General features: G+C 38.6%; 1 protein-coding gene across 2 annotated transcripts in view; it reads left to right on the top strand.

Moving 5' to 3' along the window:
• gria1a (glutamate receptor, ionotropic, AMPA 1a) overlaps positions 1-18,197 on the top strand; it is a 75,417-nt gene extending 57,220 nt beyond the window's left edge. The window contains exons 12-16 of one of the 2 annotated variants that reach the window (XM_039664584.2): positions 1,749-1,947; positions 2,544-2,791; positions 7,448-7,562; positions 10,529-10,663; positions 13,927-18,197. In XM_039664584.2, coding sequence (XP_039520518.1) covers positions 1,749-1,947; positions 2,544-2,791; positions 7,448-7,562; positions 10,529-10,663; positions 13,927-14,094 — 865 coding nt within the window. In that variant the 3' untranslated portion in view covers positions 14,095-18,197. Of the gene's footprint in view, positions 1-1,748; positions 1,948-2,543; positions 2,792-6,839; positions 6,955-7,447; positions 7,563-10,528; positions 10,664-13,926 lie in introns of both variants that reach the window. The other variant, XM_039664582.2, reaches the window with a different exon arrangement.
• Positions 18,198-19,502: the final 1,305 nt, after the last annotated feature.

Raw genomic sequence — 19,502 nt, 5'->3', positions numbered from 1 at the left:
CTTTTTCAAATGAAATCCTGGCTATCACCTATCAAGGTGGATTCACTAGTAGACAGTTAACCCCACCCTTTACTCATGCAGAGAGAGAAGATTATGCCACCCGGCTGCCAGGAACTCGGTTAATGCCTTCTAGTCCTGCAGGTAGACCGTTTAAAACTCCCTCAGAGACATTAAACTGATCTCATATGCCTGTCTGAGCCTCTTTCAGGCATTTGGATTAGAGACCACCCCCAAAGATCTGGCAGAAACTAAGATATGCTTAAAAAATATTCTTGTCACATGCAGTTTTGCCAGGGGTGAAGTTGTTTTTCCTTTTATTTTCACCTTGTAAAATTGGAATTTGTAAACAGAGATATTTCAGTCCATCCTTAAAAAGAATAAAATCAAATGTCCATTATGCTCTTTCTCTTAAATAATTTGTTTACCCTTTTGACAATATCTTCAGATTCAAAGGGTTCACAGGATCTTGCCTGTTGCAATCTTGACAGCCTTTCATCGCGATGCATGGGTTTCACCTCCCTCACAGCTTAAATTAAACCGTGCATCTGTTTTTGTTTGTGTGTTTTTATCAAAGCAGCTTTTCTTGTTTCACTACACATCGAACTGCTATTTTCCCTGGAACTTTTTTTTTCACACACCATGTTGTGTACAAAATTGTTGTTGACAGGGTTTATTATTATTATTATTATTATTATTATTGGTTTAAGTGCAATTACAATGGCAGCTGAGTGCTCTCATCACCATTAATCGCTGACAATTAACATGCATGTATCACTTTAACATACTGGCAACTTTCTAATGCGCTGCTGGTGAGTTGTATTGTGATGGTCCTTATCTCGTTTCAGCACATTTCACTTAGCTGAGTGGAGTCAGAGAGCAGTGTATCAAACAGACTAGACCACCGACCACTGTAAGCATCAACGTGTGCATTGAGAAGCTACAATACATGCCGGCCAGTATTTGTAATGCAGTTAGGATTAAGAAAATCTTCAGTGCTCCACAGAAATGAAATTTTTTTGAATGGGTACACTTGATAAACTTATAATTGATCTCCATTTGAGCATGTGATTTCCATTATTTTCTCTGAATTATTTAGCAGCACAGATACAAAATATTCAGTTCCTGAGTGAAATTCTCTCTGATACTCTGATAATTCTCGTTGACTGATAATTGATCGTTAATTTTCTGTAATGTTTTGTCTATGTGCACTACCATTCAGGTTGTATCAACATTGTTATGAAATATATTATATGAAAACAGAAAACAGTTATTTTATATTGTAATAATATTTGATAATATTACTGTTTTTACTGTATTTTTGATTACATAAATGCAGACTTGGTGAGCATAAGTAACTTCTTTCAAAAACATTAAAAAATAAATAAATACCGACCCCAAACTTTTGACTGTCAATTAAAATCAATCATTTTAAATGTTAGAAGTAAATTTAGGCACCACAACATTATATGTAAAGTTTGAAAATTGTATATTAATTTTTAAATTTGATAAATATTTGCATTAACTATGGCCATGTTACACTAACATCTGAGAACAAGAAATTGTCAAAAATACTATATATATATATATATATATTTGAAACCAATTGTGTGTTTTGTTTTGTTACTCTAAAATAATTGGTTTGGGTTTTGAGTTTTATAATGCAAAGACAGATTTAAAACATGCCATATTAAGTGTACTTAAAGTTACTGAGGATATTTGCATTCACATATATGTGTATGTTTCCACAGGTCTCTCTCTGGCCGTATCGTAGGTGGTGTGTGGTGGTTCTTCACTTTAATCATCATCTCCTCATACACAGCCAACCTAGCTGCTTTTCTCACAGTGGAGAGGATGGTGTCCCCCATCGAGAGTGCAGAGGATCTGGCCAAACAGACGGAGATTGCTTATGGGACTCTAGACGCCGGCTCCACCAAGGAGTTTTTTAGGGTGAGAGGTGCCATGAATGAGGTGAAATGTGAGAAATCAGGTGGGCCAGTCTGTTGTGATTGGTTTACCACTCACAGTGTGTAGTGAAATGACCATTACCATAACTGAATTTCAGCTCCAGAGGCTTTCTCAGTGCTTCAATACACAATGATACAAAGAGTAACGCTAGCCTCTGTTTTATCATATCAACATGAGCCCGAGTCCTCATTCTTTTGAAATGCATGCAATGTGGACATGCTTTCGCAGCGCAGAAAACAGCGTCTTCTCAACATGTTGACAACACACTTCCAGACCTCAGCTACAACTGCAGTGTTTGAGAGCGGCCTCTTTTGGAAAGCCATTGAAGATCATAGACTGGCATTATGCTAATATGCTACAAACATATGTAGGTTTGTTTAGGGAGTAAGGCGGCGAGACTTTTTCAAGCAGTTCAGAATCGGTTCGTTCTTTTGGGAAACGATGACTCCATCTATCATGTGCTTTTAATCTTTGAAACGTTTTAGATTTTTACATTCATAAACAGCTACATGAGAGGTAATTCAAACGTTACCACACGTGTGCAAATGCATAATATTTCACTTTCTTTCCTCTTTTAGAGGTCAAAGATTGCGGTCTTTGAAAAGATGTGGTCCTACATGAAATCAGCAGACCCTTCAGTGTTTGTGAAAACCACAGATGAAGGAGTTATACGGGTGAGGAAGTCCAAGGGAAAGTATGCCTATCTGCTGGAGTCTACCATGAATGAGTACATCGAGCAGCGAAAACCCTGCGACACTATGAAGGTCGGAGGGAACCTCGACTCCAAAGGCTACGGCATCGCCACCCCCAAAGGATCACCTCTCAGGTAAAGCCAGCTGTCCACTGTGTGCTGACTGTTTTTGACCATTATGAAAATAACATCAGATCGTGGTTCAGTTCTGGTAGAGGCTACTAAAGGAGTTATGCTCACCTTTGCTTGGCTTAAGTTTTCATCATGTGGTTAAATAAAAAAGAAAAGAGAAACAGATGGGAATTCATTAAAATAAGTATGCCTATCATGTTACAGCACAACACATACTGTATATTTGAATATATTTGAAATTTGTGGAAATATATGTGCTCTTCTCCATCATTTGATGATTGCATGATTGCAAATAAGACGCATTCATAGCAAAACAACAGGTTTGTGCTGAGAATTTCAGTGACTTAATTCAATACTTGCGGCACAACACACACACACACACAAAAAATAAAAATTAGTGCCTGGTTTGCGAATAAGGTGGAGGTTTTTGCCAAGTTGGTGTGGCTTCAGTGAACTCATCTAGTTTCTCTTTTGAAGGACTTTTTAATGATGTTATACATGATCATTTGAACCAAGGACGAGGGTAGAGGTACTGTGTTAAGCAGCCTCTGCTATAACAGAACATCCTGTTGTGTGGGTGAACATGTGTGTGTAGAGCTGTTCAAAATCCCGCCTCTACCTCATGTAGCTTGAAGGGGTTTTCAACACACTCCACCAGAAGTGCTTGCATAAGAAACGACAGGAAAATGACGCGCCCTCTTCAGAAGCCCCTTTAGGAAACACGTGCGTTCGCTGTCCTTTCATTAAACAGCAGCGGCACTTGGCAGAGCCCATTGAGACACCACAGACATTATTCAAGACAGGCACTTTGAAGCTATAGGTCTACTGGATGCTAATTTCAGTTTCTCTACTTCATTCCAAATTACGAAAGCTCTATTCTCATCGAGTGACTTGTGCATGAAAGAAATTGGGCAATCAGTTGTTAGTCTTATGCAAGCCACTTCTAAAGATGAATGTCAACATTAACATGTTTCTTTTTTATTCCCTGCAATATAAGGTGAACAGTTATTTCAATTGTACACCACCATCATTAACGTCACATTTATTGTGCTTGAATGTACCCATCTGACTAATACACCATGGCCCCCATGATATTATATATGATATTACATTCATTGCAGTGCAAAGGGCCTCGCAAGAGCAATTTGGAGCTGTTGAAATAACCTCAATAACTCCATCTCTCTCTAATAAGATAAGCTCCTTGGGGAAACGACCTCATAGCAATTGTAGAGTCATTTTTTGGGTCACCTTATAGCAAAGGGAACAGGGGTAGAGGGTGGATGGAGTGGGAAAGAGAGAGACGTCAGATACAAGATGTAAATGACTGACTTCCATCTTGCCACCTAGGGCAGGACTCGAATTAAATTTAATACTACATTGACAGCAAGAGCGAAAGAGGCTCGGAAATGGATTCATAAATGTGTTTCAATGTCTGATGAGTTAGCAGCTGTGCTGTGTATATCTGATTTTGAGAGAGAGCAACTCCCTTCCTGACATGTTTACATGAGCCAGTACATTCTAGATGAGCACCTACTGCATTATTTCAACATGTAAAAGACAATGGGGGATTTCACTCTCTCTGTTAAAATCAATAAACACTGAGTTGAGCATTTAGATTTTTTGTGATTTGCAGAATTAACCATGTGGTGCAGTTGTCAAAATGTAATAATGCTCCTGTGTATCTTTACTGAATATTGCATGTTATGCCTTTATTTACAATCAATTGTATTATTTTAGAGACATCTGGCTTGAAAGCTTGTTTACGCCTCAGAATAAAATAGTTAAAAAAAATAATTGTGACTTTTTATCTCACAATTCTGACTTTACAACTGATTATTGCGAGTTTATATCTCTGAACATAAAAAGTCACAATTACCTTTTTGTATTTTTTATTCAGTAGCGGAAACAAAGTTCCATACTGATCAGATCAGGTGCAAAAACAGTTTTTTTTTTTTTAACGTCAATAAATCTATATATATATATATATATATATATATATATATATATATATATATATATATATATATATATATATATAAAAAATTCAAATTAATCCTCTAATCATTAAACCCTCTAATTAAAAATCAAACATTGCAACTGAATTATTCTGATCAAAGGCTTTACACCTTACTATTTTATGTTATGGTCTGCTAGTCTCATCTTGCTGAACAATTTCTTAACAAAGATGTTAATTGATCTTTTGAACTTGTTGTACTTCACTTTGTGATTTATAGGTTAATTTACTGACTGATGGAATAATCGTTTGTTTTTTGGTGCATTTTGACAGCTGTTCCACATTTTCCTTGTCTTATCTCAAACTGATACCTTAAATCGGTTTGTTTTAGTCAGGATGTGACAGCCCTAAAGATTGATGTGTGCGCCCTTTTATCTCTATTCATCTGTGCCATTCTTTGAGTTTAGTCAATGAAATCATCTCACCCAAAGCACTGCCACCTCCTGAAGCAAATGCTCATCAAACTGAATGTAGCTGTTTGTTTCTCATTCCTGAGACACTCTCTGACTTCTTTCTGTCTCGTACTTCTGCGATTAGAAAGAATTCCTGGGTTTTATCAAGCCAAAGAATCACTCCCTATAGAGGCAGAGCTGCAGATGACATTTGCTCACAACGCAGATCGGCCAGCCGATTCTGTGGGTCGTGAGGAGATGTATATTTGTGCCTTTGAACTCTATGGGTTGTTTAAGACCTGAGGATGGAGAAGAAAAAAAGAGAGACACGCTTCAGATGTGTTTCTTGATATCAGTCATGGGGGCGGGGGGGTTAAAATCAAAAATTCAATTTTTATAGTAATTTACTCTCTCATGTTCTGTATAATGGTATTGCTACTATGAAAACGCAACAAGAGAAGATGTGAGTAGAATGTTCATGCTGCTCCTTTCAAACCATGAAAGTGAATGGTGACCCAGTCCCAAAAATGACAAAAAGCACCATAAAAGTAGTCCATACTTAGAAACTTTTCTGCTGCAGCTCTTAATTTGTGTATTTTAAAATATGGTGCATAGCATTGTTTGTGAAATGGACAAGCCAGTCAGTTTTCCAAAATCGTAGTAATTTCACCAAAAATTGATGCACTTCGTGATTAAAATAAATATTACGATGCAGTTTCCATCAAGAGGTGCATCAATTTTTGGTCAAGATCTTGTATTGACAGTGCAAGAGTCAAGAACTCAGTAAAGTCTACTGCAACACATCCCAAAGTTCTTCAATGAATTTAAGATCTGGACTCAGAGGTGCCAATTTATATGTGAAAATGATTCTTCATGCTCTCTCCCAAACATTCTTTGACAGTTTGAGCCTGATGAATCTTGACATTATCATCCTGGAATATGGCCATGATATGTCTTCCTACATGGTTGTTTAAGAAACGAAAAGCTACACACTCCACCATTCAGGGTTTAAAGAACTGTTGCCAAACATATAATATGCTAGAAACATAATAATCACAGCTTTAATAGTCCAGTCATATACTATTAAGTATTTGCCTATTTATATATTATACATTGGTCCCCATTAATCTTCTCTGGAATAAGCAATTTCAAGAAAGTATTCTGTTTAGGGAAAAAAGAAATAAAAGGAAAGAAACAATTTGGTTTGACGGGGAAGAAATTATGACAGAATTTTAATTTTGAATGAACTCACTTTAAGAATTTGTCTAATGTCTTTAGTCTGATGTTTTAGATTCACATTGTGACAATTCCCTAAAAGGGAAGAACCAAATGCAGACAGCAAAAACCAAGAACATCTAAGGACATCTTTTTTCTTCTCCTCTGTCTTGTTCTTTTGCTTTATAAAACCTGTCTTTCACAAAGGCCACTAACAAAAGCATTGTTCTCCATTAAAACACGTTAACATACTTTATATACAGACTCAGGCCAAAACCACTGCAAATGCCATGCATTTAACATTTCAACTTACATAGAGCAGTGGCTGTTTTGTTCAAATCAGTTTGAGTTTGTTCTCCCATCACACTGTCTCTGAAATGGTTTATCTGGGCTGACACTGACCAAAATATTATTTCATTATTGTTTCAAGAAACCCAGTAAACCTGGCAGTGTTAAAACTGAATGAACAAGGCCTGTTGGACAAATTGAAAAACAAATGGTGGTACGACAAGGGAGAGTGTGGCAGCGGAGGAGGTGATTCCAAGGTCAGCCCCAATGTGACAAACCCAACGGGTAAAACCACCACTACCATGGGGGGGTAACCGGCAACTCACGCCGACCAAACACTCTAGATAAAAACAATCTGATCTCAATTGAGCCTACTACTAGCAAATGTAGTTTGATTAATAGCAAGTCAAGTTTTCATCAAATTATGGCATATCATGACAAGTAGTCAATAATAGCCAACCGCATTCAAGTTATTCCAGACGGAGTGTTTGCGGTCTGCCGGTTACCCAAAGTGATATAATAATGCACATCTTGCAGCAGGGAGCAAGGAAGCATCGCTAGATGGAGTATTAACCCATATCACTTTTACAATGAACTACCAACATGTTTCTGATATGTGTGCAGTCAATTAAAAAAAAAAAAAAAAAAAACACAACAGTTGAGTTGATATTGATGGGTATGTGTTTAATGTGTGCTGAATAACATAAAATAACATGGATAATGTTATTTATGTTATTTCCCTGGTTGAAGAATCCCAGTTAACCTAGCGGTGTTGAAACTCAGTGAGCAAGCCGTCTTAGACAAACTGAAAAACAAATGGTGGTACGATAAGGGGGAGTGTGGAAGCAAGGACTCCGGAAGAAAGGTCAGTTCACACATTTGGTCCTGCTCTGTTCCCCTCAGTTTAGCCTTCCCAGAACCCTCTCAGAAGGTTCAGTAAGGATCTGGACATGGCCGGCTCTTACTCTCTCTCCAGAGTTGTATTCTTTGATTTGGGCTGGAAGAGGACAAATTAAAAGGCTTGTGAATATATTTTATGCTTGATTTAGATTGAAACTGCTGGTATCTTCAATTAATTTTGAAAAACTTGTGCTCGTATTAGAATATTCATATACTACTTACTGATTTACAGGTTTAAACTTGCAAGCAAACATGCTAGTACTGAAATATACAAAATGATGTCCTCTTCCACATGTGACTGGTGTTCAGTTACCAATTTGGTTGTAGACACTGCCATTTTGCATTTTTAATTCAATTTTGTGTAAAAGCATCTTACCTTTTGACAGTCAGGTCAAAAAATATCAAAAAAGCTTTTTTTTTTCTTGTTCATTCATCACACTGGAAATGGAAAGTCAAGTTGTGTGCAGTTTGCACCCTGCAGTGTTAAAAGATTGGTGTTGGAAATGAAAAATGTTTTTGAAATAAGTCTCTTATGCTCCAAGGTTGCATTTATTTGTTTAAAAATACAGTAAAAACAGTGATAATGAAGTTTAAAGAGTGGTATGTTATTAGTAAATGTCATAAATGACAAATTTGTGTATATGTAATTAATTAGATTCTAAGATTAAATAAATTAGATTAAATTGTAAGCATATTCCTTTGGTTTTTTTTAATGCTGACAGGTTTCTTCCTATGTTTTGAATAAGTCAGGGAAATTTTGTATTTAAAAATGGTAATATATAATATGATTTTTATATTATTAATTCAATTGTATTAATAGTATGTCTAGCTCCAGGAGTCGTGTGGCGAAAAGGCTATTATTATAGACTGGATGACTCGCTGTATGTTACACACACTTTGTTTAAAATAGCCTGATGGTCTGAATGGAGCTCTGGAGAGAGACTCTGATCATCCGTAAGAGTCAAGCCCCCTTGTGGTTCTCAGCCTCTGTGTTCTTCCTTCTGTCTGCCCTTGGAGTGTGCATGTATTTGGATGCAAACCCAGTGGACAGCTGTCTCTGCTGTCATAGGCCCCAGTCGCCACACACCCCCACCGCACCAAACCCACCTGCATGGCACACACACCTCCCTTAGTTTGCCTTCCGGTAACACTTTACAATAAGGTTTCATCAGTTAACATTAATTAGCTACATTATTTAACGTGAACTAATAAGGAACTGCACTTCTACAACATGTATTAGTCTTTGTTAATGTTAATTTCTACATTTACCAATACATTATTAAAATCAAAAGTTGTATTTGTTAGCATTACTGTCAATTAACAAAACAAGCTGTATTTTTTATAAACTAACATTAACAAAGATTATTAAATACTGTAAAATATGTATTGATCATAGTTAGTTCATGTTGGTTAACTAATGGTAACAAATGAAACCTTATTGGGTAACACTTTACTTGAAGGGGTGTGCATAAGACTAACATGACACCTTCATAATCATGACATATAAGTAAGTTTGTATGCATGTTTGTGACAACTGTTATTAAGTGTCATTCACTTTTTAATGCAAATATGACATTGTTTGAGATGTCTTAGTTATGACACCTTGACATAAACCAATACATCATAACCTGTCTGTGTCTTTGTCATGACAACTTGACATTACTAAGACAACACAACCTGTCATAAACATGACAGAGCAGATTAATTATAAAACTTAAGAAACCACCTAGCTTTATTGATTAACATTACATTAAACTATCAGGTGGTTGGTTTTGACACTGCCTGTCATGAAGCCATTATAACTCTTTAATGATAAATTCAATTAGTACCACTGCAGTTGAGGTCATGAAAAATATTCATGACACAGTTATAACAGCCTTATGACAGCCAATGTCAAAGCCAACCACATGACAGTTTAACTTAATTTTATGTCAAGTTGTCATGACAAAGACACTGACAGGTTATGATGTATTGGCTTATGTCAAGATGTCTTGACAAAGAAATCTTAAACAATGTCATTTGCATTCAAAATGTCATTATTGAGCGAAATACACTTATGTCAGTCTTATGCACACCCCTTCAAGTAAAGTGTTACCCCTTATTGTAAAGTGTTACCTGCCTTTCTTAGAGAACAGGTTCCACTCCAAGTAAGCTCCTTAGATTGTTATTGTCCTTATAAAGAAAATGATCACCTTTGAACAACTACAAATCCAAATCTCCTTAGATTCATGGCCTGAGCTGCATGGGTGCCAACCACTAATATAAACATTTGCAGCTGTTATACTGTATGTGTATGTTTTGAAAGATTTTAATTATGGAGATGCTAATTAGTGGGATAAATAAACGAGTGTTAAATTAGTCAAAGGTGAACACAGACTGCCTGTGTTGCTGCATGAATGCATGTTCCTAAGGCCTAAATGACAATTTGTGCCATGTTTTAAGATTTATGTTTTATATATTAAAATAGTTAACCTTTATAATTTAATGGTTATTAATTAGTATATTAATATTATATATTAATATTAATATTATATATATATATATATATATATATATATATATCATTAGTATTAACATTTATTGAATTAGTTAATATTAATAGTAAATATAATAGTATTTAATTTAATATAATAATATATTTATATTCGTTATACTAACATAATTGGATTCATAATGAATAATATTATTGATTTATGAATATAACTAAATCTATTAATATTTTAATGATATTATATAGTCAGGTCTTGTCTGAGCAGGAAACATTTTTAGCAAACTTGCAACATTGTTCTAGACAGTTCTTATTTTAGCGTTTATGTCTATGTTTAGATGTTCGGTGATGAATGCATAAAGTGTATTGTCTTTGTCCATGTGAATTTGTTAACGCTGTGTATACAGTAACTCTCATCTAAAACGCTGTTCCTTCTCCTGTAGGACAAGACCAGTGCTCTTAGCCTCAGCAATGTGGCTGGGGTCTTCTACATTCTGATCGGTGGTCTGGGTCTGGCCATGCTGGTGGCCCTGGTGGAGTTCTGCTACAAGTCCAGAACAGAGTCCCGCAGAATGAAGGTGTCTGCGCGGGCCACTCAGGCCTTTCACTGCACCGCCTTAGACAGCAGCTACACTGAGCTGCAGAGTTACGGCCTGTACGGTCCCGACACTGTTAAGATATAAAGCACTCTGGGGTAGGAACCTCAAGTACCGCGGAAAACTAGGCCACATCCTGCCCACACAGCAGCCTAAACTGCCCCCCATCTAAACGTCACCAGAATCAAAGCTTCTGCTGCCCACTTTCAATATCATCCTTTTTTCCACAACCTCTTCTTTTTCTGTTTCTTTTACTCTGTTGTTTTAAAACTAGGCCTGTCAAAAAAATGTAAATGAAAATAAATTGATAATTCTGCAAAAATTGCTATGATTAATTTGATCAAAATTAATTGCATACATCAATTTTATTCATTTTAATTTAAATGTGTTTTCTTTATTTTAATATTTTAAAAAATTGTTTTTTATCATTTTTTTTTTAATTGTTGGCGTATGTAAACATGCAGACAACATTTATCTTGACAGCCCTATTTAAAACGTCTAATCTAATCTCTCTTTATCTCTTTCTCTCCCTCTATTTCCTGCTCCCCTCAGTTTCCCGTTGGCTGCTAGCCTCTCTGTCCATAGACTAGAGCTTTGTTTATATGCATCGTGTCTCTGTTCATTCATGAAACAGAGCAAGTGTTCCCTCGGAGACACTGCAGGTCTCTGTTTTCCACCATGGCTCCAAAAATAGTCAGTCTAGATTTATGATTGTGCTTAATTAAGCTTGTGTGCTCATTCATACATTAAAACCTAAGTCAGATCGTACCTAATGCACTGTGCTGATGCACAGTTGATCAAAAGTATCTATCAGGTAATAATTTATTTTATTCAGGCCAAACTGACAAATCAAAGAAACCCATTGCAAAAAAAAGGTCATTGCTGAACGCAACTCTGTGAATATACAGATACCTCAATATGATTTTTGTAACAAGTATCTTTATGACAGGCAATTACCCAAAGTAGGATTTGTAGCAAATTTAGCTGGGTATTACACACTCGTGTAAAGCCATAATAGCACAGATTAATATAGATTTGCTATGTTAATTTAATTGACAGGAGTCACATTTCACAGCTGTCCGTTTTTCATATTAGGCGAGCAGGGATCTGAGTCATTATGGGCAAACTTATTAGTCTCTATCAGGCGTATAGCTTCATCCCCCAACGCTTTGAAGTGTAGGGCAATGAAATCATAGATTGGAAAAATGCGATTTAAAGGGACACATCATTAACCTAGGTTTCAGACCCACTGGCTGTGACAACAATACCAGATTGCTCTTCACAACAGCAGCAATAAAACGATGACATTTCTCACTTCCCCACCACCGTAGCAAATTAAGATCGTGTTACACGCCTATCAAGACTGTTTATTGTCTACCCACATGTCAGAGATGCTTTACAGTGTCAGCTTTGGTTTTGAGGGCCTAAATACGGTGGTCCTTGGGGGCACAATGTAACGACAGCAGCAAAGCAATTAAAAATTGACAACACAACAGAATTAGCCCACAACACATCTTTAATGCAAATAAGGGTCACGAATCATTTTGAACAGAGTGCTCAGTACAATTATGGGTAGCACAGCATGGAATTGCAACACAGGCTCATGGGTAACAACGTGCCTGTGGCAGCGTTTCTGCAAAATGTCGCTGCTTGCACGTTTTGCAACACTTTCAAAGTGAAATGTCCAGTGAGTGGCGCTAAAAATGCATTAGAAACAAAAGTTGTGTGAATCTGGCCATGTTTTGTCATGGTGCTAAAAGGTCAATGGTCTATCGCATTTGAAAATACTGGCACCTATACTAAACCTAATTGATAGTGTTAACAATAGAATTCGAGAGATGAAATTGCATTTGCTGAAGCAACCATGTCATTTTATATTGCTTCTAAATGTCTTTGAGCTTTATTATTGTTTCACGGGACATCGCAAGAGCAATGCTGTACCAGGTGAGCGACCAAGCCAGTTTATTACCTTCAAAAAACCCATACGGAGCTCATTATGTGATGCAAACATAAAACAATATTAGTTTACAAATTATGCACTATGGTAAAAAATGTTTTGAGGTCATAGCATGTCCAATGAATCTTTATTAATCGATAATCTGCCAATATGCTTAAAAAGGAATAAAAGTGACTTTACTGCCAGTAGTGTCCTAGACAGCAACATAGTGTCGGCCCAGATCCAGCTCACATCTGGTACAAATGGATTCCTCACAGTCCAGATGTTGGCCGGATCTGGGCCGACACTAAAGAGGCTTTTGCAATGAGTAGTTCTAGGAACTTCCTTGAGAACTAAAGGTTCCCTTAGGAACATTTTCCTGGTTGCATTCGCACCGCCAGTAAGAACTCTGAATTGACTTAAGTCGTGCTTTTTGTTGTGGCTCATTTCAACAGCACGGCGGACGTTTACTTTTATAGTGCTGAGAACGCCGGCCAGCCAGATCCACACAGTGCTCCCATTCTCCTTGTTCATTAGTTTACAATCTGTCTAACAGTCCTTTCTAATACGTTATTATACTGTTATACATAGAAAGTATTCGTATGCCATGGGGTCGATGACACTGGACATCAGTGTTTTTAGTTGCGTTGGATTATCACTTTCGTTTATCAGCGTACAGTAACGGATAGTTCCTATAGTGTTGGATTAGACCCTACTCTGAAGTAGGAGCTAAATTAGTTCCTCCAAAAGGAGTTCCTACTAAAATCGATCCTAGTTCCTGTGGTGCAAACACACCAAAATCCATGTACTTCCGCCAATTTAACTTTGAAATGTTGCTGTCTGGGGTTCATAACTGATGTTAATAGTGTGTATAGGTATCAGTTTTGCAAAAATGAAGGTAGATGCAAATTTTCTCAATGAGCCTAAAGTATGTTGTGGAATTGGTAGGTTTTCAAGTGGAAATGAGTGATACTATTGTTATTTATTATAACAATTTTGCTAATATCGGATTGTTTCGTGAAATGCATCATTAGTTTCATTAGTGTTTGATCTTTTTGCTTTGCTAAAGGGGTTGTGCTGTGCCCTCTAGGCCATTATGCTGATCAATTAAGTCAGGAAACCCAAAAGATGAAAATCTGTTGACATAGACCTCACAAATGTTGCCTAACTAATTATCCAGTCATCACATGACGAAACATTTTATGTGCATACTCCATTAGGCAGATGCTTAAATCATCACCCTACTAAAATTGAGCATCTTTCAAACATTTCCATTTTCCTGTCTAACGCTGTTGTATCTCCATCCCAGCAATCCATCAACGACGCCATGCGCTGCTCCACGCTGACCAGGATGAGTGGGAACGGTAGCGGTGGGGAGAACGGGCGGATCGTCACACATGACTTCCCCAAAGCTGTGCAGACGCTGCCGTGCATGAGCCACGCGGCCAGCATGGGCCTGGGAGCCTCTGGCATGTGACCATCTTGACGGAGCGGCACGCGTCACATGTAACGCACGGACCTCCCGTTCACCTGCCGTCTGCCCCTATGTCTGTCTGCTCGCCCGCAACAGACGCACCGTACTGCCAAAATGCACTCGAAGACTCTTCTCAGTGAATAGCCACCAATAAAACTCTTTTCTAAAGAAAGACGAAACATTTTAAAAGAGGGGGGAAATGTGCTGCAATAACAAGCCTGTGGGACTCTTTTGGGGGGGGGGGAAATGTTAATTTATGTCATGAATTTAAAAAACAAAAAGTGAAGTCACGTGTCTGATTCGACACTCGCCCTGTGCCAATATTATAAACCTGTTTACTTCTGTCTGAGTGTGCAATATTTTAGTTCATATCAGTGTTCGACAATGTTGTCTCTAACTTGATTTTCTTTACAAGAAATAGCTCACAGAGTTTCTTTACAAGGATTTTGCACAGATATGTTCTATGATATGACAAATACAGCATTTCTGTAAGTTCCTTTACCTTATACTTACTAAAAAAAAAAGAGTTGAAGCAAGCTAATGAGCAAGATCTTATTCATTAAGATGGATCCAGTGCACCGTAAACAACTTTGCTCCTTTCTCTCCATCACTGCATATTGAAGAAACATATCAGCTCATTTAAAGACGTGTCGATAGTGTAAATACTCTGATGTAAATCTGAGACTGAGTAAGGGATAAATTTGATTTGTTGTCGATTGGTAGAACATAGCTGAAATGAACTTGTTGATAATCTTGCTCTGTGATTTCCCACCTTATGTACCTTGCATAGCTGCTGCGCCTAGTTTCAGGCACCATACCTCATCGGAGACCTGGGAGTGAGCCGCCACGTTTTGATTGCCACTTCTTTGTGAGCTCTCCCAGGAAGGAGGAAAATTTGACCTCAGTTATGGGCAAATGAGCTAATTTGTCCCCAACACAAACCATTGGGTCTCACTAAGGTGAAGCCAAAGAGTATGCTTGAATGATGGTGCTGTAACGTAACAAAAAAGGACTTATTATGATACTTTGCTAATGATTCTTTCACCCACAATTAGGCCTGCATGGGATATCCAGAGATTTCCACCAAATCCAAATGCCCATCATTGAGTCTTTTTATATATCCCCTGTCATATTTGGCTAATTTGATAATCCTAAAAGTGTGACTCTATATATATAATTCATTTAAAATCCATTCAACAAAATTGTCCCCCTCAATTAGTGCAAAATTTGTAAATAAATGGATGTGGGCCTAAGGCTAAAATTATCATCATTTACTCACCCTCATGTCATTCCAAATGCGAAATTTTCCTCCGTGGAACACGCACAAATATTTTGAAAAAAAAAAAAAGTTGTTTTTTGTCCATAAAATGAATTTAATGACTTTGGACCGCAATGACTTTCATTGTTTAAACAAAAAACATTGATATTCACAGAAGAAAGTCTTGCAGGTTTGGAACGACATGAGGATGAAAAAATGATAGTTTGTTCCCTTTTTGTTTTCACTCCGAGTTACATTGGATGACGACACGTCACCACTCGCTGATTTCATCCGCCTTTCCTCCCCTCGATGGGGCAGCTGCCCGTGGGTACACTGGGCTCCCCTCGGTTGAACGCTCTGTTGCAATGCAACTGTGTCCTCAGAGTGCTTCTCGCGGCGAGCCTAAGAACCCATCCAAAGCCTGTAAATTTTCGTCTTCATTTGTGGCGAAATCTTACAGAGTGGTGGGACAGGCAGCTGCTTTTCTCTGCATGCTATAGCCACTCTGCAGGTCTACCAGGCTCAGATACTCAGAGACATGCACGAGAGTAGGACAGACCCAGGGCTCTTTGATGAGCTCCGTGCCGCCACCGACCTCCCTCTCCCAGGCAACAAAGGTGACCGCATGCTCCCTGGATTTGGTGACGTCCACAGCCATGGTGCAGGAGAGACTTCTCTGGCTGAACCTGGCCGAGATGAAGGACGCTGAGTTGTCCCGGCTGCTCGACACCCCATGTCCCAGGCTGGCCTTTTCGGTGGTGCAGTCGAGGACTTTGCCCAACAGTACTATTCAGAGGCAGACTGAGGCCATAAAGCACATCCTGCCCCGTCAGCCCGCTGCTGCCTCCACCCAGCCAGCCGGGCAGGTGCCTCAGTCTGCTCGCCCCAAAGGGCGCCCTCCTGCGGCTCCCACGCCTTCACCCGGTCCGGTCCTGCAGGAAGCCATAAGAAGGCACCCCAGACCTCTCCAGCACCACCCCATGCTAAACGCCAGGCCAAGCGGTGCTCCTGAGACGAGCTGCTCAGGAATGATTGTCAATTTGCGCTGGTGGCTACCATCACTTCCGCTAGAGCATCGTCCACGAGACACACCTACATGTTGAAGTGGAACCTCTACATCAACTGGTGCTCTTCTCGACGAGAAGAGCCCTGGAGATATTCGATCGGTGCTTTCATTCCTTCAAGATGGGTTGGAGTGAAGGCTCTCTCCCTCCACCCTCAAAGTATACGTTGCCGCTATTGCCGCACACCATGATACATTGGAAGGTAACTCCGTAGAGAAGCAAGACCTGGTCGTCAGGTTCCTGAGAGGAGCGAGGAGGCTGAATCCCTCTCGGGACCTCTCAGTGGTTCTAACTGCCCCACAGAGTGCTCCCTTTGAGCCTCTTCAATCAGTGGAGATTAAGTTCCTGTCTATGCTGGTTGCACTGCACTGGTTCTCACTGGATAGTGGATGCCATTGCTTTGGCATTCCGGCAGCAAGGTCGACCGTGGCCCCTTTATGTGACTGCCCACTCCACCCGGAGTGTGGCATCCTCTTTGGCTCTAGTGCATGGTGCATCGCTAAGAGACATCTGCAGAGCTGCAGGCTGGGCGACACCCAATACTTTCGTCATATTCTACAATCTCCGAGTGGAGCCTGTGTCCACTCATGTACTTGCTTCAAACAGCTAGTACTGGACCTGCTCCGGTGTCTACAATTTCTCGCCAATCCACGTATCCAGTCCGCCTCCAGTGTTTATGGTCCCTCCCCTGAGTGACCCCCACATGTGTATTTCCACTGTAAGTCTCTCTGAGCATGTGTCTTTCCCTTTGCGAGCCAGCTTGCCACCCCTGTGGTTGAAATATTCCACCTGCGGCTGGACAGCCCAGTGTTCTCTATACCTTACATACATTTCTTTGCCATTGGCTCGTTTTGTAATACTAAAAAAAAAAACAGGATTTCCAAGCGAAACACCATTCGTCGTCATCTGACGTAACGTCTCCATTCCCTACTCAGGGAACGAGGGTTACATATGTAACCGAGATGTTTTTTTTGGGTAAACTATCCTTTTAAGTTGTTATGTGTTAATAGAACGGACAAAAAAGCAAATCAGCCAGGCCTACAAGATCCCAACATAGTCTGTTCTGTCTTATAGACACACAGTACAAAAAGACTCCTCATGAGATGATGTTGGTGGAGATATTGATCGGCTTCCTGGGTCAAGCTGACCTTTTAGAGCTCTTGGCTTCATCACTGCAGGCTTTCAGAACATGGCTTCCAGCTCTACCTATTCAGCCTTCCCCTGCACACTGCCATTGTACCGCGAAACATGACACACTGTGTGGCCATCGAAACTCTTATATTTCTCTGGCTTTTTTTTTTTTTCTTGACGTGTTTTATTAGGCACAGAGCACTGAGGTCCTTTATGGCCTTGTGTGAGAGCAGTATTTTATAAGCAGTAAAAGATTTGTAAAGTTCAAGTGAGACATTTACCATTTATACCGCTGCGAGATTTTGAAGAGTTGATTGAACTGGTGTTTTACACATTGCTGAAGCATATTCTAATGACAGATATTCTCACTGATAAGGATGATGATTTTGATTAGTTAAGAGAGTCTTTGAGAGTCTTTGTGTTTCTGCTATAACAATGTTGATACTTCTTATTTTGGGGGTATTTTAATGCAAAATGTATTCTTCATTCTCACCTACTTCTTGACTTTTTCACAAACTTTAGCATTTTATTTGGGATGTTATTGATTTATTTTTTTTTTTTTATTTTTTTTTTTATCATACAGGAGAGATGTGGTTGAAATTTTACTGGAAAATACATTCAATCAATAATGAATAAAACTTTTTTAACCACAATCATCAAGAGTCTGGGCTTTTCAAAAATGTGAAATAAATTACATTTTATCCATATATATTTTTGGTTGTGAATAGGCTACTTGTGCATTTGGTGTTTTTAATGTGTTCAAATTAGAAAAAAAAAAATTATTGTTATTTTATATAAATAATGATTGCTGAAAAGCAGGGTGATTATTCATTCATTAATTGGCTATCTCTAAAAGATTGTTGTTTAATGTATTTCCTACTGAACTCTAGGCTTGACTCACTGTAGAGTATTTTAATTACCTACAGGTGCATTCCACACATAATCACTGATGTTTAACCAGTTGGCACATGTTGCCTCAAACTATTCATTTTAGGACTTAATAATTATTTAATCTTTGTCAATTTGAGCTCCCCTGCAGAATTAACGGAAGGAGATAATTGGGATGCCTCGTGGCTCTCATTATGGAGATGTTAACAAAATATGGAACAAAGAAACAGGTGTTTTCCCCCTCATTTTTTGTTTGGTGTGATGCCATACATCACATTTAAATTCTCATCAAGGCATCCTACAGAAATGTAATCGTTCTACAACTGCATTATCGAGCAAGATAAATTAGGCATGAAGTAAAAAATAACCAAGTCACAGCTGTAGCCAATATTTTTCACAAAAATACATGAGCTGAAACTTCAATGATCACCCATGTCTTTTTCAGTTCCTTCAGGATCCCTCAGCCACACTTAGAGATGCATTAGTAATAACTGAAGTTTGTTTTCTTTCCTTAAGATTTGTGCTCCGGAGACTCATTTGTGAAATTCTATCAAGATGATTTGTTGTGTAATTCCAGATATGATAGACAGGCCTCTGTTGTGACTGAATTTCTTTTTTGCATATCAGATTTATAATCAGTTCTGCTCTATTTCCATGTAGGACAGTTTATTCTAAAAGCTGGCATGCTGTACAAAGTGTCAGATGTGGCATTTTCAGCGTAGTCCTCTTATCCACCGTGACACTGAGAAAATGAAAAATGAACCTCTTATTTCCCCAGAGGTTGGTGACACAAGTTAACCTCCTTAACTTCCTTGATCTTCCAGAACATCATTACTTTCTAAAGTTTGACTTTGAGTTGCTTTTCACCATTTCTAGATCAGTTTCCTCAGCGTCCGTTCATTAGTTATTATGGTTACTCATGGGTTAATTAATGTTTGCACTTGATGTTCATTTAGGTGTAAGCTCTGTGTTCATTGCAGTTCTTTGTCTGTTGTCATCAGTGTTGCCAGATCTCGCGAGACAAATAAGCAACCAGCCCAGTGAAAATAAGCAGCCCATTCTCACCCCCA

This window comes from Pimephales promelas, chromosome 9 (assembly GCF_988280905.1).
Source record: "Pimephales promelas chromosome 9, fPimPro1.hap1.1, whole genome shotgun sequence".
Lineage (NCBI taxonomy): Eukaryota > Metazoa > Chordata > Actinopteri > Cypriniformes > Leuciscidae > Pimephales > Pimephales promelas.
This window is presented reverse-complemented; position numbering and strand designations above follow the sequence as displayed.